We start from the raw sequence: 17,174 nt of genomic DNA on the forward strand, positions 1-17,174 counted from the left end.
AGTGTTGGGAGAGAGTCCTGTCATGATTGACAATGAAGAGGAACCTACAGAGGTGGTTTGCTTTCCTATCACTAGCTTAAACTTGGCCTTGCACTCTGCAGAGTTAATAGGAATAATCCCAGACCTTCTGAAGTGAACACAAAGCCAAATCCTGGTCAGTGGCAGCAGGAATTCCAGCAGTCCAATTTCCTGGTCTGTACGGGCTTCAGCCTTGTTCTACCTGTTTTCCATCAGCAGTCTGTGCTGATCACTCTGTCATGCTGGTCAGCTGAGGAGTATGGATAGGACAACTTTTGTTCCTTTAGAGGAGAGTAACTTTAGTGACAGTTGATGGACTGGAGGTAGTCCACTGGTAATGACTTCCCATTTTACATGAAAAGGGAATGTAGTGTAACTCACAACATTGGTATTCTTTGACAATTATCTGGATTTGAACTACATCATGTCTTCATATTATATAGCATGTCAGTCTGCTGAAGACTTAGTGGAATTGGGTTAAAACTTGCTTACCTGAAGTTTTGTCGTCTTGCAGTTGTTTAAAACTGAAGTATTTTACTGTCAGCATTGATTGTATGCTTGGCTAAATCAGGAATAAACTGCACTGGGTCATGGAGTACCCATGCCATTCTTCGTATAATTCTGTGTAGCAATACACTACACTTTTATTGAGCAAGATCATAAATACTGCTTTCATAGCTTAAAATATCTTACTTGGAAAGCTATTGCATGCATGGTTTTTAATTTCAGATTTTTTTCCTTCTGCTGCAGGCAAGCAAAATCCACTTTTACTGCCTTTTCTCTACACTGTACTGAACGAAGGGTTTCAATTAGAATACATGATACCTTTAATGTATCACTTAACTGTGCTGTGCATGCTTACATGGTGATCTGTTCTTTTCACTTGCTAGATAATGCTGAGGGAGAACCCCAATTTCCCTCCAAAGACTCCCACTTAAGAAGTAGCTGCTGTTCTGCATTGCAAGTGTATCCATCATATGCTATCAGCTGTTACCCATAACCTCTCCTGGTGTTATTGCTGGATCCTTCTCTCACTCTGAGGTGCTAAAATTTCATCTGCGTCTTGCTATGAAAGTAAAGAAATTCAAAATTTGAGGACTTTATAAAGACTAAATTTTGTGTTAATGGTTACTGTAATGTACTACACTATATACAAAGGCTTTCAAATGCAAACATCAGAGAAAAGTTATTTCATCTGCAGCACTATATAACCTACTTATTTGTCTCCCCAATTTTGCACGGATGAGTGCTCCATATGGAGAAAATTGTTGCTGAGTTCCCCTCAAATTATTTATCTGTGAGATTGCCTTGCAGCATACATAGTGATGGTGGTGGTGGAAATAATTTGACCCTGTTAGATTTCTTTTTGCTGATCTAATGCAGTGTAAGGAAAAGACTTCAGGCTTTTTTTTGGAAGGGTAATATCTTTATTTATATTGATGGTGTTAAAACACAAGCTGATTCTGGTCACCCTTCCCCGTTATTTGCTGTGGGGAAAAGAAATTAGCAGCAGTCATTTTGTTAAAAAGCTGAAAGCCAATTAAGAAAAAATTAAGGCAATATAGATGCACCACTGTCCCTAAAACAGCAAGACAATGCAAGTCACTGCATTTTTAGTTGTGGTGCTTGATACTGTGAAGTATTACGTTTGTCCCACATCACTTTGATGTTACTGTTTTCCCTGGCGGAAGAAGACTATAATATTAAGATGCCAGTGTACGTGACAGAGTAAAACTGTAACACTGTAATCAAAATGATGATTCACCAGATTTTTTTGAACAGTAATTGGTAACTGATGCTAATGAGGGCACATGTTATCTTGGTTAGTATTTCCTGTGTCTGTGCTGATCTGTTCATAACCCTCTCCAAAACACATATCACTACAGTGTGGCCAACGTCTCCCTTAAAAATTGCCTCCTTAGCTGCCCTTCTTAAATATGCATGGCCATGTATATTTTAACACTTTCTATTATTAATGTGAGTATTAATGTATTTGGGTAAGAGAATGTTAAATTAAACTCAGCTTTCTTTTCATATTCTGTAATTTGTATTTACATATTAGAAATAAAAGTTGGCCTAGAAGCGTCTTCTGATCTTGAGGCAAGAGTAGAGCGACTTCAAAAGAAAAACGCTTCTAAAAGGAAATCCACGCTTATCTATTTTTAATATCAGGTTGAACTACTTTCTAGGATTTGGAGAATACAGCCTGTAAGGGTGGGGTTTTGGGGCCGAGGTAAACTGGTTTTAGGGTTAGTTGACATTGAGGGGGGTTGCTGTCCCCTGTACCTCCTTGCTGCCAGGGGTTTCTGCCATACCTGTTGCGTTGGCTTGGGCAGTTCTGTGGTCCCTCAATGAGACCATTTGGTCTGCTAAGCTGGCAATAAAACAAACCCAGAAAAAGCCAGGATCCAGGCAGGATTGTATATCCAGGAGCAGCAAATGGCAAAGCGATACAGGAATATCCAGCAGACACTATCAGCTCCCTGTCTGTGTAATCTTGTTGAGCGTTGATCCCAATGTGGTGTTTCTTCTTTCTCTCCTTCATTTGCTTGAAAGTTGTTCTTTTGCTTTGGTGTTGCAGAACATTTGGCTTCTTAATGGAGATATATCAGAATGATGAAAAAAGATAAGCTATGGAATATAAGCTGTAAAGGAGGTAAATAAAATGACCTTCAGTGCTCCATGTTCCTAAAAATAACAGAATGGACAATAAAAAACAAATGCACGTTAAGCATATACTGATTTTAAATGGCAAGTATCTCTGTCAATGGTGTATTTAAGAACTAAGAAGCAAAGTAGGTGCCTCTGCAATTCTTTCTGTGGGTATATAACAAGGTGAAGATCTGAAAGCTGTTGTAAAGTACGTATTTGTGCTTCAGTGACGTTAAGAAGGGCAACTAATAGCTAGCAGCAAGGGTTAGCAGTTCATGCGAGAACTATGAAAAGCCTTTATCCTCTTCCACTTCATGGCTCTTGTTGCTCATGTTATCTACACACACAGTTTGTAGATACATATGCTGCAGTTGTTTGCTACAAACTCCTGTTCCATCAGGTTCAAGGAATGCATTTACTAGGGTTTATACTTTCTAGACAGAAGACTATTTGCAGGTACCATGGTGAGGCAGTGCTCTTCTGTGTGTGATGGCTGAAACCAAATGTTTTTTAGGAGTGTGTGGGTTGGATTCCTGCCCCATCCCCCCCATCAGTGGTATCTGGACCGTGATTTTGTACAATTTTGGATCAACCTACTTTCTGCCTGACTAGGATTGTTAATGCTAATTAAATTATGTATGGCTTTTTCTGCCCACAACAAAAAAATTGTATTTCTTATTTCCCTTTTTTAATTACTTTTTGTTGTTGTTTCGAACAAAAAAAAATATTAAGAAAAAGAATGTGAATCACTGATAGAATTAAACCTACCTTGTATTGGAAGGAAAAAAAAAAAACCCAAACAAATACAAACATAAAGATTTAGTAGCTTGTCTCAGAGGGAAACTCTTTTCTTAAAATCCCTGAAAACATATTTTTATGTGGTAATAGGGTTAATATTGTTAGGCTTTTTTCTCCCCACTTATTATTAGAAGCCCAGAAGGACAATATCTTAACTGTAACTTGCCTGTAAAGTATCTCCTTATCCTAGAGTGAAAAATATTTTCAGGAACATTTTGTAATGGTGTGATTTCCAGCAGCTGAACAATGAGAATGATGGATGTGAGTTTGAGGTTCTCTTCTGGGTTTGGCCACTAATGTACTTTCTGGCCACAGTGTCCCTCGTGACTGCAAACTCTCAAAATAACTGCAAACTGTGGACTCAATCCTAAATTCCTCATACCACTGACTGGTAATTTTTTGTATGTGAAAGGATATAGTGTACAGGATTATTTCCCTCTTAATGGAAGTATGATGGCTCCTATGCTAGAACATGTTCAGCAGTGACTAAATAGCAGAGATTAATGCAGTAAGGTAGATAAAGAAGGAAACAACCAAATCCAGCTAGTTTTACTGGTTGGATTTAATGCAGATATGGTTTGGTTTTGCACTGTGAAATAAATCTATTCAGGAGGATGTCCTCCTACAAAAACTTCTATGGAATTTTTAATAGCCACAAGTGGTCACAGCTTTGTTTATCCATCTCATCTGAAAGCTGGAAAATGTTCCTATAATTAAGTTTAAAAAAGGGGAGCGTGTAGGGGGAAAGGAAGAGAGCATAGCCTGAGAATGTCCGTTGAGACAAATGTCTAGAGACAATCAGATTTGTTCTCAGAGGTGAATGTGTATTATTTTAAAGGCCAGAAGAAACATGCCTACCCATTCTGTGTATGGGTGAGGATAGGTTTGTTTAGTTTTCAGTCTTGCATTGTGTAAATATCTTTACACTTGCAAGATGTTTCAATTGCAGCAAACTTGAATTCCATTTAACATTTCTTTGCTTGGAACGGAAATACTTAAGACCACCAATTTGGGGCTGACACAGAAGAAGGAAAATATTTATCTTTATGAAACCAAAATGTTAGTCGAGCAATGAGAGTCAGGGAGTTGTGTTACTTCGTAATTGGGATTACAGAATTAGTGTTATATCTGTCATTAGATATTGTTAGATGTTTGCTTTCTGCTGGCTGTGGATTATTTTACTGTGGCCTCTTGAGAGACTGAACTCAGAAGTCAATGGAAGTGATGGAGTGAGATTGCTTTACAACCTGCCAATTGAAAGGCTAGTAAGTGAAAAACAGCTTGAATGTGGCAGTTTTGGTTCATGTAATAGCATTGCGGAGTGGGAAAGATTTAATTTTTGCTACTGGAAAAGGTGAGGGTATCAGGGCCATGGACATGGAAAGTACTAGATTTCTGTCTCCTATTATGAGATTTGCTTCTAATTTTCACTAATCTGTTGGACTTTCTTTGCAAGTTGATATATTGTGGTTCTTTTTAATCTGGAAAAGAATTTTCCTTGTTTTGGTGCCTGCTTGCTTAAAAACTATTCTAATGTCATAGTTGTGGGCTAATGCTCTTGTTTGGATACTATACTTGGGTTTTCAGTGGTGGAAAGTTACTTAACAGGGTAACATCATAGCTGCAGAACAATACATTGATTTCTGTGGCAAGTTTGTTTTTTGTTTGGTTTTGGTTTTTTCTTCTAACACATTTAGAATAAACAAACCTTTATTAAAGTGTGTATTCCAGTAAGTGTTTGTTTACAGGAAATCGATTTTAGTACATTTAGATCAGTTACAGTAATTGAACAGACATAGCCAAGTTGGGATATATTTTAATATTTTCCTTTTACTTTTTTTTCCCTGTTGGTAGTAAGAGAAATAGTAGGAGCAAAGTATGTGGCGTTACATTTTCGTCTCTTACTACTTGACCAAAATTGTAATTTGTACTTTCAACAACTTTGTTCCTTTTAAACAATTATCAGTAGTTATATTGTCTTTCTGTTTAGTAGCTAAAACGCTGAAGTTTTAGAAAAAGAAAATACTCTTCCTGTAAGCTAAAAGGTTTTCACACAAATGACTTATGTTAGACCATTATCTAAAGATTAGAAGATAGCATGAAAGCATGCTGCAGCTGCAGTTTGTTCACTATACTAAAGTGCTTTTGTTCTTTTTTAGTATTTAAATGTTCGTGCTGACTCCTCCCATCCTGTCTCCTTTGTGTTTAGATTGGTGAAAGACAAAAAAATGTGGAAATAACTCAGGATGGCTAGATAATTTGTCTTGCAGGACAAATATGTAATGGGTGCTCTATGAGCTTTTCTGTGTGGAGGATTATGTGAATATGAAGTTAGAAAAAAGCACAGAATCACAGAATTTTAGGGGTTGGAAGGAAGTTCTAGAGATCATCCAGTCCAACTCCCCTGCTCTTTTCTTGCCTTTCAGGCAAGGGAGGTACATCCTGCAATGTAAATATTTCAAAAGTGTTCACTGAAGTACAGAAATAATGTTAAAATTTTAAGGCAGAGAATTGAAACAACGGATGTAACTTCAAGTAGTCTCCTGGAGCAGATGCCTTCAGCTTCTGAAATTGCAGGCCGTTACACCAGATATACTCTCTTAAGAGCCATTTTTTTTGTGAGTTCATTTTTGCATTGATACGTTTTCTCATCAGGATGAACATCATCACTGGAGAAAGGGAGGCAGTGATGATACACCATCAAAAGGAGCATGAGAATGAGGCCAACATCTTCATTTTGCACATATCCTGATTTATGGTGACAATAGGGCAGTGGACTTGTCAGTCATCCCTTCTCTGTGCTGGTAGTTTAAGTGGAAGTAAAATACTGACTATACCAATAGTGTCTGGAAGCTGACCAGTACTATAACCCATACTCATTGTATCCTGGTTCTTCTTATCAGAAGATACTGGAGTCTTTTGGCTCTGATATTAATACCATTATTAGAAGACAGCACATTAATAAATTTTTAAGTGCTCTCCAAGTGCAGAATCTTCTTTTCCATCAGACTTTTCTTGTCTTGCATTTGGCAGATAGATACTTGATGTTATTTCTTAGTGCAAAAGGCAGGCTGACTCCATTTAGTTTATTTCCTTTCTAACAGCATCATTAATTATACTATGAGGGTTGTCTCTCTGCTGTGGCTGTGATCAGAGGAAAGATAAAAACACAGCAGACAGTCTTTGGGTGCTGTATGAAGAGGATTGAGTTGTTTGATTTCTTTTTTTTGGTTGGTTGCTTCAGCATAGAAAACTGTCATAATTTGTGTTGATTCCAAATAGCAATTTCACTTGTTACAGATATTCCACATCTATCTCAAGGAGCCTTCACTGCGCAGTAATATAAGGGAAAAGTAACTGCTGTACCATTCACTGGTGCTCTGCTTTGGGAAGAGTTTCTGATAGCAGCTAATACAAAGACTTTGTAACTTGGCTTGAAGAACCGTCAGGTGCCATCTACGAATTCAAAATGTTTATATTTCAAGATTATTTTCCATTTGGGTTCTGATCAGTATTTCCAATTGCTAACAAAGGTGCGAGTTACCAAAATGTCTGCTGTGACAGCAAATTAAAAAATGAAGAACTCTTACTAATACTGGTACTGCAAGAGTTTAACCTCATTTCATTTACCGATGCAATGCTTTAAGGATACTTGAGCGTACTTCCTAACTAAGAGGCTGATTGATTATAGTTTGCCTTTTTAATAAGCAGCATTGGGTGACAGTCTTCTTTTTCTTTTTTTTTTTTTTACTGTCAGTCCTCAGTTAAGTAATTGGAATATTTCTGGTATGTGTATGTACATAGTGTGTGTATAGTTGTAAAATCTCTTGAATGTTGATGTTTTGAGTATATATGTAAGACAAAGACCTGATGCAGACACTTGTATTGATAAGACCTGATACGAAAAGAATCTTACCATTTGCATGCAAGGAATTTTTAGGATTGGGTGGGTTTCTGATGAGATGAAGGAAAAAAGCAGGTAAACATACTGAAGTCTGGTATTTGTTCAACAGAAGACTGTAATTTCCTAAACTGGAAGTAATTTAATCATGTTTGTATCTGGAGTAGTTAAATGAGATCATTTGCCATAATTACTTCATGTCTAACAAGGTCTGTTGCCATTTGGATTTTATATTATGATTCAAATCTTAAAAGGGAAGGAGCTTAACCACTGGATGTTGAAAATAATCATTATATTTCATTATTAAGGTTTGCACAGAAGCTGTGTTTCAAAAGAGTCTTTAAAAATCTCCTGTCAATCTGAACCTTTCCTTTTGATCCTGTTGCTACAGTCTATTACATGTGTATATGACATAAAGAAACAGCTTTGACCATCCCAAATGACTGTATTTGTTGTATGTTGCTGTTGGGACAGAACCACTTAAATATCTTAATAATTATTTTTGTTGTTCCATTTTACTGAGCTAAAAGGAGAAGCTATTCTGTAATTAAGGAACTATTTCCAATAAAGTAGACAGCATTAAAACTGTTATTCACCTCCTTTGCAGTGATGCTATATTTGCGGTGGATGTCTAATGCTGTACAAGCAAGAGAGAGTAATCTCTGTCCAAAGAAGTTTCTTGCTAGGGAAAACTTAATTACTGAAGGAAAGCAGAGGTTTTGTGTAAATAACTTTTCATGTTTGCTGGTTGTCAGGCAGAGACTACAGGGTAAAGGGCTGCTACTAGAGTGAGTGACAGCCATAGCTGTGTACAGAAATACATTTGCATCTTCAGTAGCAAGTAATTTTTATCAGCATGGTAACTCGTCGGTTTTACTGTAGCCAAGGAAGGACCTAAAACTGACTGGAATATTTCAGACTCCCTTAAATCATGTTCTACAAAAAGTTTGTGTTAAACTGTGTTAAATAGCTGATTTTGACTATGTAATGTATTTATTTGTATGTCCTACTGATGGAAAGTATTTGGTTTTAAGTACGTCAGTGTACTTACCTGCACCTTGGCTCAACAAAGGAATCAGATGAAGGGGGGCTGCTAGAATTCTGATGTTATCTGAAATCAGCATCAGGATAGATGTCTTGGCAATGAGATATATATAGCTTTAGCTTTTCTTTGTGTTTGTTCCTGAGAGTTGTGTATTTTGAATCATAATTCATTTACATTAAGAATTTTGGTCTATTGCTGAAATAACTGGAATGAAATTGAAGACTTGAATTTGGCAATTAAGCTGTAGAGATAAATCTTATCACATATTATATGATAACAAGTCCCCTTTGATTGTCTGGCTTTTGAAATGTAGTTTCTGTCTGTAGTCATTAATTCAATTACTTATGATTTTATAAAGTAGATTTCCAATACATTTGGTTTAAGTTTGGGGTGGTTTTTGTTTTTGGAAATGATCCCTTTTTTACATGATGTTTCAAGTAAACTTGCTTAATCGGGTTTATTCAGATTCCTGTGACATGTATATTTGCAAAAGCTAAAGAACTGTACATTTTGCTCTATTCCAGTGCCTGATGACCTCTCCATAGAGGAAAGAGAAGAGCTTTTAAATATTCGTCGCAGGAAAAAAGAACTGATTGATGATATTGAGGTAATCGATTTATGTGTAAAGATTCTTAGACTGCTGCAGTAGATTAAGTTGCAGTAAACTGCATACCTAGGTATGAATTCCTGGTAAGATTTTTAAAAGCATATAAATGGCTTAAGCTAAATCTTACTAGTAATGAATAGGATTTACACATCATTTGTGTGCTTTTAAAAGTGCTATCTTCTGTATTATGGAATGCAATATGTGTGTGTGTACGCATTTGATTTGGTAATCAAGAACTTACTAAACAGCAGATTTGCATATAGGAGTTGGCGAGGAACCTGGGTAAAGAAATGTTATACTAAAATGGTAGTGGCAAGTTGGTTTTGATGCTCTGACACGAACACACGCAGGAGTTTAGACCCATGCGTTTAATAGTCACTCAGTTGTGACTATTAAAATCATTAAACTAAGTATCTAAGGAAGCAACAAGATTTATCACTTTTCTTCTAGGTGACTGGTAAATATTAGTAAATAAAACCTAGTTCATCATATATTCATATATGATAGTTTATTTTTAAAAGTGTTTTGATGTAGATTAATATACTGTCCTTCCTTCTTTTGGCAGAGATTAAAATTTGAAATTGCCGAGGTTATGACAGAAATTGATAATTTGACAAGCGTGGAAGAAAGGTAAGTAATGCTGACATATGGGCATGAGTCATGAAGGTTTTGGAACAGGTCTTCCAGGAATAACAAATTAAAATAGCTTTATCATGCTAAACAAACCTCGGATCATCTTTATTTGGTCTGGTATAAAGTCTCTACATCCTGACTTTATCCTGTTCAGTTGTGTCTTTTGTTTGGATACAGAATTTGTTAGATAGAATGTAGCAGTTTAGACCATCCCAATTGATACTGATGCAGTGACTTGAAAGAATTGAAAATAAAACCATAAAAAAAGCAGATGTCTTATTTTCATAATCAAAAATACAAAGTAGCCAAAATACAAATTAGAAGAAATTAATCCAGAAGTTATTGAGTTTGTAGAAGAGCAACTGATAACTGCTTGCTTGTTTCTCCCTTTTTTTCCCCGCCCACCCCCCCAGCAAAACTACACAAAGAAATAAGCAAATAGCCATGGGAAGGAAGAAATTCAACATGGACCCTAAGAAGGTAGATATTTTTTTTCCACTTATCAGGAATCAAGTTCTTACTTGTAATATGATCTATGACAAACACAGTCATGTTTTCTTAGGAAAACCTTTCTGATAATACAAGTTCACAGGCCTTATTTATGTATCCTGTAACTCAACTGAGCAGAGGGTTAAATTAGAAGCAGTCATCTAGTCATTTGCCAGTCATGTGGCTTTTTTCACTTACGCAAATGTCTTTTGATAATGGAGATTATTTATCAACGATCAAATATGCCAAGTATTGATTGAGCTGGCTTGCAGAAAGATTATTTGTACCTGATAGAAGTGTTCTATGTTGATATGTCAAATATAATTACAAAAATATGTTTAGTTATTAGTGAGGCCTTACATTTTTCTTATGCTTTCCTATCTTTTTTTCTTCCAAAATACCTTAACATGTTTCTTAATTTGTTCTCATGTGGACTTCAGTATTTGCATAGCTAAATTCTGTGTATGAAAAAGGCACATATGAGCACTTGTATGTTTGTATACATACATATATGTACCTATTTGACTTATACAAGCACCTCCAGATAGAAACTTGGTTACCAATTTAATGAGGTCTAATGTGCATTCAGCCAAGAAGTAAAGTAGTTCATTTCAGTACCGTGTCTCTACTTTTCTTAAACAATTGTTAATTTTCTGGAAAATTTAGGGACATGTACATGGTTTTACAGACCTCCTCCAATATATTTGAAAGACCTTGTGTGACGTATTTGACCTATAGCCTTTACTTTTCGTTTTACATCTTCCTTGCTTTGTTTTACTGCCTTCTGTTTGTAACTGAGATTCCATTTTGAATTTCCAGTGTCTTATTTAAGGTCTTTTTGGAAATTGTTTAGCCTTTCATTTTCCTATGTTCTTGACATGTTTTCTTTCCATTGTATTGAATTCAGTTGTATTTTGGTGGCTTTTCTGTAGTGTTCCAAGTACAGTGAGAGCTGTTCTTGAGTCGTGAGCCTGAACAAAAATAGAACCCTTTTAAAGCTCCTATGTCTTTTATCTTAATTTTACATTTTTGTAACTGTCTAACTTCAGTTCTGCTAAGGACAAAATGCCCCCAGATATCCTGATAAATCACTGTTGTCCTCCAGCTCTTTCATGTACTGGAAGTTTGTGGCAAAGTCACAGGATGGTGTCAGATGCTTTCATTCCAACGTTAGCTTTTTTTTTATTACTGTTCTTGTTATGTGAAATTATTTCTATAAATAGATGCTGTGGCTGCATTGCTACTGTAACATAATTTAAATGTGGTAAACAGACTTACAGTGGCAATTTCTTAATAATGTCTGTGAATCAGTGGCGGCTGCAATAGCTGACTGCTCTGAAGCTAGATCGTCTTGTTTGCAGCTGCTACTTTAAATTACAGACAGCTAAAATATACATCCTTCTAGTGTAATGTTGAGAGAAAGAAGTTGGGGTCACTGCAAAAAGGATGTTTTTCATTCATAGACAGAGGGAAGATAGTCTTTCTAGTTACAAATGAGAAAGAACTGGGGTAATAATACTTGCACCGAATCACACAAGTTTTCTTCTTTAAAACCAAGTGACAGAATTCTGATGTTTCCATATTAGCAGCAACACAGGGAGGTGATTTTCTTTTACCATTTTCAGTTGAAGACTGTTAGGTTTTCTACTGTGTAACTTCTGTGTAGAGCAATTCTCCCTGCCTCCACCCAGAAACTCTTCGTTCTGAGTAGTTGTGTTTAATGCAGTTGCATGATGTAATATCATGTACCTTGCTGTTTGGATTTGGTTAGCTAGTGTGGGAAGGGCTGTAATGGTAAAGTTTGTAAAACACTTTAAGAATCTCTGTGCAAAGAACATTAATCTGTGCTTGAAATTCGCAGCACTGCAAGTCAGTACTGCCTGCATTGAGCCAAGAAAAATGAATTCTCTGTGATAAATGCAGAGCTTAAATAACTGCAAAATTTGTAATCAAGTTACTGTAAAGGCTCTGAAATTCAAAGCAGATTTCATTGCACTGACTTAAAAATCTATGCAATGTTTGTAATGAATATGGAATATTTCTGTAGCCATGAATTTTGTGTGGAGAAGTCAAATTAGTACAGCTGTCTTCTGTCTCCTGTCAGTCTGCAGAAAGAAAATTTGTATCGAGACAAAAGATGGTGTAGGAGTTGATGGGGATTTGGCTGACCTATTTTACTGTTTATTGCAGACGCTGGAGTTGTTGTTCCAGACAGATTTCTTTTCCTGTCTATTTGACTTCTGGTTCTTAAACATCTTAAGAATTAAAAAAGCAGGAAGAAAAAAAATCCAAAAAAAGGAAAATTATTTTCATTTTTGTAGTAAGATAAGTATCTGCTTTGTGCATGGAAATCTGTTTTCCATGCTTCTGGTCACGTCCATTATTTTTTTTCAGTAACTTGTACAACTTTATAAAAACTGTTCTAGTCAGTCTGTTTACACTAAGCGTGAAATATGGTCCAGGAGCTGAACAAGGGAATCTGCAACTGCTGTTTCTGATGTTTATTGGAAGAAAGGTTCTCTGTTGGTCACAGAGCTGGGAAAGCTTTTTGAATAACTTGTTTGGAAAAAGCATTATGTTTCATAGTCAGATGATTGTTTTTTTCTACAAATAGCTATCAAATAAGCTTTGAAGGGATCATTTTTGAGGAAAGCTCAGCAATTTCTGCTTCAAGATAACATGGTTATATTCTTTGCAATAAAATCATGACTGTTCTGAAATGGCTTATAAAAATATTAAGTCTTCAGAGTTAGAATACCAGCCTGTCATTGAAATAAAGTTTTCAGATGATGATAAAATTGTTTCAAGATAATTGCATTCCAGACTCTTTTTTTTAAAGCTTCAAGCCTTGTAAACATCTTATGACACTTTCTTTGTTAAATTAGGTCAGAAAATTGACATTTTTTCTGTCAGACAGGTAATCATTTCAGTATAGTCAACCAAACCGAAGGGTAATTACTTTAAAAAATGCAGGGTCTCTTATGCTGTATCAAAAAATAACAAGGGTTTTCCCAGTTGTAATGAAATAACATTTAAAAAGAAGTGTTCCATTTGCAGAAGGTGAAAAACTTTGTGAAATTATGAAATATTCTAGTAAGAAAGTTTTGGAATGATTTATTAAGCTCTTCTGTACATATTTGGGATCCAAGACTTTAAGGTTGCTTACAGTTACCATTCCTGCTTTTCACTGGCATGCTCTTAGCAGTTTGGTGAAATCAGCAAGAATAGCAACATCTTTGTTGGAGTGTGGGGTGGGAAAGAAGAGCACTATCTCCTGGTGACCTGGCAAGTGTTGGAATAACATCCCTTCCATCCTTTTCATAATCTTTATATAACTCTTAGTCTCCTTTCTTTACCAATTTGCAGAAAGTTCTCTGGGCATCCATAGAGTGTGCCAGTTATAGGGCCAGTAATTTATGGAGGCATAGGAGTCCAGGGGCTTGATCAAGTACCCACTGAGGGACAGGGTAAGACTCTCCTCCTGGCTGTGATAGAAGTTCCGTGGTAGAAGCTTGACTGGTTCGTGAGCACTCCTTTGTGAATAGTCTAGTTCAAGTCCTTTGTGACTAGTTTAGTTCCAGCACAACCAGAAGTCACTGATAATCCCAGTGTCAGCATAAACTGTTTTAAACTGGTTTCAGTATCTTCAGCTGCGACTTCCACTGCAAGTAGTGGCTTGATGTATTGGGTTGCAGTTTGTAGATTTTAACAGACGCTTCGTTTTGTGTCATGGTGGTAATTAAGTTATTCCCCACGTGTGATTTTCACAGACTCCATCTCTGCAGACATTTGTGAGATATTGTGAACAGGCCAACTCACACATTAACTCCAAAGAGCAATATGGAAGCATTATCGATTTAATATTTGATATTTCTACTGTTGAGGGATTCAAACTGCCACCTAGTACTCCTAGCCTTAAAAATGTGTCCTCATGTTAATCTTTAAACCAGTACTAAATGTTGCTTATCTAACTGAAAAACATTTGTTTACCATTTCATTTAAAAAAACCCAAATCTGTAGGCTAATGTAATTCTTAATGTGCCATGTACATGTCTGTGTCACTGTATTAATACCAAATGTTATGAGCTGTGTTTACATAAATGCTTGTGGAAGGAAACGTAACATTCCTTTTCCTCTGGAATTGCTCTTCCCAGGGAATACAGTTTCTGATAGAGAATGACCTCCTGCAGAACACTGCAGAAGACATTGCACAGTTCCTTTATAAAGGAGAAGGATTAAATAAAACGGTAATTGGAGATTACCTCGGTGAAAGGTAAAATATAAACATCAAAACTTTTGTTCTTGGATTTACAAAGCATACTTAAGGGTTTTGGTAGTTACCTTCCCCTTTGCAGGCTGCTGCTGTGCTACTCTGATATCTATAAAAGGTACAGTGGGAAGTAAAACTACTATGGTATTGTGGGTGGTTTTTTTCCTTTTAGGTTGATGGTTTTTTTAAATGGGTACATTGTGGAATTATATTTGATTAATTGTATCTTAATATTTTGAGAAAATACCCTTAAATTTGGCTGTAGTGCAGAATTTAGCATAAGCTTTTGAAATGTCTGAGACTTGTATTGCAGCAGAGCTGGTAACTCTTGATACTGTGCCCAGACAGGGAGGAATTCACAATCTCTAATAACTGGATAGTAAAAATACTACTTATTAAAATGAGTAGTTCCTGGGAAAATAGTTATAAGCAGGTTTTAGTGTTGTCTTCTTCCCTGCATGCAGACTTCCCATTAGTAAGTAGGTGTCTCAAAGGGTGGCTGCACTGTATCTATCAATCCTAGTACAATAAACATGCATATTTATGCATACTATTGCAAAACACAATGAAATTGCAAGTAACTTTAATCACTGTGCAACCCAGGAATTGGTTTAGAAAAAGGCAGCAGAAAGAGAGAGGAGAGTGGGTTGGAGTACATGTATCTACGTGCTTGCACGTGTTCCAGTTCTGATGCCAGTTATGGAGGTTTAAAAGCTGACTCATTTAGGATATACTCCCATAGTGATATGTTCTGGCAGATCCCTTTTGAGGAACCAGTAATCTGTTGACAGCATTAATGGCTTAGTTTGCACTCAGCAATTTCCTCCTGACTTTAAAAGATTTAATGAAAGTTTTCACTGTAATAGGTATAGTTTGAAAACAGATCTTCACTATGAAGTTCCTGTACAGTATATGTAGACATTTCAACAATTTATATACAACACCATTATGTTGTTTTCCTTGAATGTTTGGCAATCAGTGTTATAAATTCACTTAAATATTAATATCCATAATTGCAAAACTGTAACAAAGCTTGTATAAAGCAGCTTGCATGCATTTTTCAGAGGTGCAGTCTATCTCGATATTGTCTTCTGGAACACTTCCATTTTTTCCTATCCCTTTTCCCAGAACCCCTGTACACATGCAGAAAGGTTTTACCAATATGCCCAGGCCCACTGGAGTCATCAATAATATTCGTGTGACTATTTATGAGTTCGCATTGAAAATGAAAAAATGTATTGCTCATTCTTTTGCATCCTTGGCAGGGATGATGTGGGGCAGCACTGTGGTCTAATTGGAAAATCTTGGCCAATGTTTCTTGAGTATGTATATAGATAAATGTGCAATTCAATTATATCTCCTGAAGTTTTCATGACTTCAGTACAGACAAATGCAGTGGTCATACTGAAGAGCAAGTTTGATCAGGAAGTTTGATATAAATCTATCAACTAGATAATGAAATCTTAGGAGAAGTGAACAAAATTAACATATTGCTTCTCTTTTGCCACAAGGCAGAAGCAATCTGTCTATTTTAAGGAGCAGTTGAAGTCAGAAATAAATTTAGAGGCTTTTTTTTTACTTTAAAAGGAGCTTCTATTTAGTGTATCCACTCAGCTTGCTTTAATTGATTTTTGGCATGTTTGTTCATTTCTGTGCAAGGTGTAATATTAATATGATAATGGGAAAGCAATTGATATTTCTTTTGCTTCACTGAAATGAATTACTAAGGGGGATGGAGCTGAAGAGATGACAATCTGATTTTTCAGGAATATTTGTGGATGTTTCAAGGTATTCAGGTCTAGAATGGGAAATTGGTTCATCATCCTTCAAACTGCAACATTAATTTCCTAGAATCTTAATTTAAAGTATTATTAATGATACTCTGAAAACAATCTATTAGGCCTTTAAGTCATGGTATAAAAGAAATACCCTGGAATAAAATGTGACAATTGAAGTGGTCTTAAGCTGCTAGTTTTACTTTTGTGATTATCTCAGACTGTTAAGTGATTTGTGCAATGCAAATAGTAGTGCATATTATAGGTGAGTTTTTGAAGTTGTATACTACTTTGGAGTCTGAGGACATTCTCTTTTACTTGGCCACTTCTCCTAGGGGCACATCATGAATTACTTCTGGCTAGATATAGCTGGAGACTGAACCAGGATAGTCAACAGAATGAAATATTTGCATAACCTTCTGCCATAAAGAGATGTATTTTAAATTATTTAGTTTTGTAGTGTCACAACACTCATCAAACTGAAAAAAAGTCAATAGTAAAATGGAACAAGAGAAAACCTAAAAATGTGAAATAAATAAGGGATTAATTACATCCTATAAGAGACATCAGAGTTCCTTATATATGTGTAAATCTTCACTGAAGTTTTTTAAGTGGCCTCCTAGGCCTTTCATGGTACTTGGCTTGTGTCTTTGGAGCAATACCCAGCACAAGTATCACTATTAATCCGATCTACATTAAAACCTAGAAGAGCAAAAATTAGATTATAAGACTAATACTGGTTCTGAATTATTGCAGGTTTACGTACATATAAGCTAAATCAATATTTGTCTTGGAGTAACAAAGTACCTCTGTTGGATGCTTATGCTGTTAGGCCATTTTATTTCACTGCTCTGGAAAGTAGTCACGCCTTCAATTGTGCGTTGCCAGAGAATTGCTTTGTTTTGCTTGACAGAACTTATGTGTATTTCTATAAACAATATGGGGACATTCTAATGAAGGAATAGTTTATTTTAAGGTATTTACTC

At 36.0% G+C, this 17,174-nt stretch overlaps 1 protein-coding gene across 2 annotated transcripts in view; it reads left to right on the plus strand.

Moving 5' to 3' along the window:
• CYTH3 (cytohesin 3) overlaps window positions 1-17,174 on the plus strand; it is a 52,031-nt gene that overhangs the window by 17,631 nt on the left and 17,226 nt on the right. For both annotated transcript variants that reach the window (XR_009818471.1, XM_061993263.1), the window contains exons 2-5: window positions 8,939-9,021; window positions 9,587-9,651; window positions 10,068-10,134; window positions 14,298-14,416. Coding sequence is in view for 1 of the 2 variants with exons in the window: in XM_061993263.1 (XP_061849247.1) it covers window positions 8,939-9,021; window positions 9,587-9,651; window positions 10,068-10,134; window positions 14,298-14,416 (334 nt within the window). In the remaining variant the exon portion in view is untranslated. The remainder of the gene's footprint in view (window positions 1-8,938; window positions 9,022-9,586; window positions 9,652-10,067; window positions 10,135-14,297; window positions 14,417-17,174) is intronic.

The sequence above is a fragment of the Colius striatus genome, chromosome 3 (genome assembly GCF_028858725.1).
Source record: "Colius striatus isolate bColStr4 chromosome 3, bColStr4.1.hap1, whole genome shotgun sequence".
NCBI lineage: Eukaryota > Metazoa > Chordata > Aves > Coliiformes > Coliidae > Colius > Colius striatus.